General features: G+C 28.5%; 1 protein-coding gene across 1 annotated transcript; it reads right to left on the reverse strand.

Moving 5' to 3' along the window:
* Positions 1-1,839: 1,839 nt before the first annotated feature.
* VNE69_04158 (uncharacterized protein) lies at positions 1,840-2,590 on the reverse strand (the record flags this gene model as incomplete). Its single annotated transcript, XM_065473406.1, has 2 exons — positions 1,840-1,918; positions 2,172-2,590. The coding sequence occupies 2 exons, from the start codon at positions 2,588-2,590 to the stop codon at positions 1,840-1,842; spliced, it is 498 nt and encodes a 165-aa protein (XP_065329478.1).
* Positions 2,591-3,227: the final 637 nt, after the last annotated feature.

A 3,227-nucleotide genomic window follows, 5' to 3' on the forward strand; every position in this document is an offset into this window, starting at 1 on the left:
GCTCACCAATGCCGCTTTGAATTGATCAATGGTCCATTTAGAAACTTCCCTTACCAACATTATGTCTCTCGGCCAGACATTTACATCCTCACCTGCTTCTCCTGTGAAGCATTCGACATTGTTTGTCGTTGTCGCCATGTCAAACGTTTTATTAGAATTTTCCATCCCCTCTTTCATAAATGTTTTTAAATACTTTTTGTAGCCAATCAAATCTGTTTATTTGTAAAATATGATTGGTCAGTTTTTGATCGGCTACGACAGAGACAACAAATTTATTTAACTTTTCATCTTCGCTAACTTTCCCCGACTTATTTCCTAAATATTTATCTAGTCGTTCTCCAACTTCTTCCTCCATTCCTTGAATTTCTAATAATATCTTATCGATTTCTACCACTCCTGCTTGATAGTCAACTTTCGCGTTAACATTGTGGAAGAAATCGTTGCCCAGGATGAAGTTAACAGAAGCCTGTTCTAATACGTAAAAGCTAGTGTTAAAGGCCCTATCCTTTTGAATAATTCTACATTAACCTTTTTATCGCATTCTAAGGTTGTATTGTTTAAAATAGTTTTAGCCTTTGGCCTTCGACGGCTTGTAATTTCAGTTGATTCACTTCTTCTTTATTAATATAATATTTTTTGATCCGCTGTCTACTTGAATCTCAACCTTTTAGTTATTCATTGTTACTTCCACTATAACATCTTCAATTATTTTTTTTTTCTTAATTTATTAATCATATTTTCGTCAGGTTTATAATTACTTTCTTGTCTTTGATTATTTTTATTTTTTTTGCAAGTAGCAATGATTCTTTTTGTGGGAAAAGTTACTCTTATGAAAACTACACCACTTCTTCTCATTTAAGTTACAAGCTTCTGAGTTATAGTTCGAATCATTTGATTTAGCTTTTGAATCATGTTTATTATAAATTCGTTTTCAACTTGAATTAGATATTCATAAATTTCATTTATAAATCTATTAATCATATTCAAACGCGTTAATTCCAAATGCGTGAAATTGCTCAATTCCTTTAAAAATAATTCTTATTTTTTATTTTAGGTCTCCTTCTTAGTGAGACTATTGTAGTAATTATATGCTAAAAGTCTTTCTCTTACAATCTCCTCATACTTTTAATGGTACTATAATTGGCTTGATTAATAGCATCTAAATACCTGATGCCTTGTCTCTTTCGCTCAGGCGGATAAACTATATCTAATAGCCTTTTTCTAAGAACTAAATACGAGTTACATGTAAGAGCTTCTTTTCTTTCATCGTAATTGCATGAAAAGTATATATGGCCATTTGTTCATCTTTCCCTTTTTTTGTTTTCCTAATTCTTCAAACTTAGAAGTTGTTTAATTGTGAACTGAGTTTTGATATCGTATATTTTTAATATTTTTTCTTTACACTTTAAAGTGTTATCTATTTTGTTCTTTTCGAATTCAGTATACCCATCTTCTATAATGTTTCCTGGGTTACTGTTAACGTTTAACTCGTTGAATTCAACTTGATGTTATCACTGGGGACTTTGCCTAGTTTAAAATACATTTCTAAATAATTGTATATTAAAGGCTCTTTTGGCCTGTATTGGTCTTTGTTTGTGACCAGTCATTGCTTTGCTGATGACTTTACTTCTTGTAGCTCATGCCCTTTTTTCAAAAATAAACAGTCATAAAAAATAAAAAATAAAATTCTAGAAAATTCATTTTTCTAGAAAAAGTTTTTATTAGAAAAATTGATTTTCTTGACATGTGGATAATACCACAATAGCAAATACGCTTTTTTGAATATAAGAAATACAGGCTTCCATTTGGCATATAAATTTTAAAGTACAATATTTTTTATTAATTTTCTTCATATTTCTCATTCTCTAGTCTTACTTTGATAAAAAGCTTTTCAAGATCTTCCGCATCCGCCATAAGTCTATGCGTAAAATAATAGTAGAAGCCATTCTTAATTTTTTATTTCTTATGAAAATCATCTATAGGACACTTAAATGGCTTCACCATTTTTTGTTTCTCTTCCGAGTAATAGTTAGTATGATAATTTAAACCATTCAAACTTGTAAGCTTTGATTTGCAAAATGTGCAATCCTATTCCCACTTGTTTCTCTTTCTTACATTAGATTTCTCATTATATGTGGTATCTCACCGCCTTTCTTACTTCTTTTGTCTACAACCCTACTTCTCTTAGTCTTTTATAATACGTATCTAGTACATTCTTCTCAAATGTGCTTATTACTTCATCCTCAAAACTATTTTTCAGTTTCATGAGTATTGAGAAGTCGTCTATTACTCCACAATAAATATACATTTGTATTATATAAGAGTCAACAGGACTGTTACAATCAAGAAATTGTAACTTGTCATTGATAAACTCGCAACTTGGAATACAGGAAAAATTGCTATACAAATTTTCAGTTGTAATGTTGGACATTACAACTAGATTATCAATAGCTCTTTCTTCTTTCCATGTAAGAGCCGGCTCGTTTTTTTTGTAAAAAGAAAAAAGATTCAAATTTTTGAGTTCGGAGTCCGCAGAAGAGTTTAAGTCAGAACTATTATTCATCAAAAATTTGTCTTTCTCAAATGACATGTGGAGTCAAAAATGTTTTTTATAAATAAAAGAAAGTTTCTATGGTAAATATTTTCTAGAAAGAGTATACTCGAAATTAATTATTGCAAAAAAATGTGTTGTAATGACCTCCATCACAAAGTAAATTCAAAAAATTGTTTTACTAATATTTAACAGTATGAATATGATCTGTACTTTAAAGTTGTCAAATGAATCATAAAAATGATATATTTGACACATAGGATTCTTAACAGATACTAAAAATTATGAAAATATCATTGTATTGTTCATTTTGTTGAAAGATTTTTGTTTTTTTTTGTTGATTAAAGTATCAAATAGAACTCTTGTGACGTTTACACACGTCACAATTAATTATTCGAAAGGTCTAAAAATAAAAATACTTTTTATATTATTTTGTTAATTCACATATAATACTATTAAGTTACAATTATGAATATATGTTCCACAGGAAAATGTAATACATGAATACACCAAAATGTTTAATCAAATAAACAATGATCATATAGTCTTCTCTCTTGGTAATAATGTAAATGTTTTAGCAATGAATGTTGTATAATTATGTATAAATTAATATTGATCTTAATGATAATATTAAATTTGTTTACTATAAATTTAGAACAAAATATAAAACTGTAAA

This window comes from Vairimorpha necatrix, chromosome 4 (genome assembly GCF_036630325.1).
Source record: "Vairimorpha necatrix chromosome 4, complete sequence".
Classification (NCBI taxonomy): domain Eukaryota; kingdom Fungi; phylum Microsporidia; family Nosematidae; genus Vairimorpha; species Vairimorpha necatrix.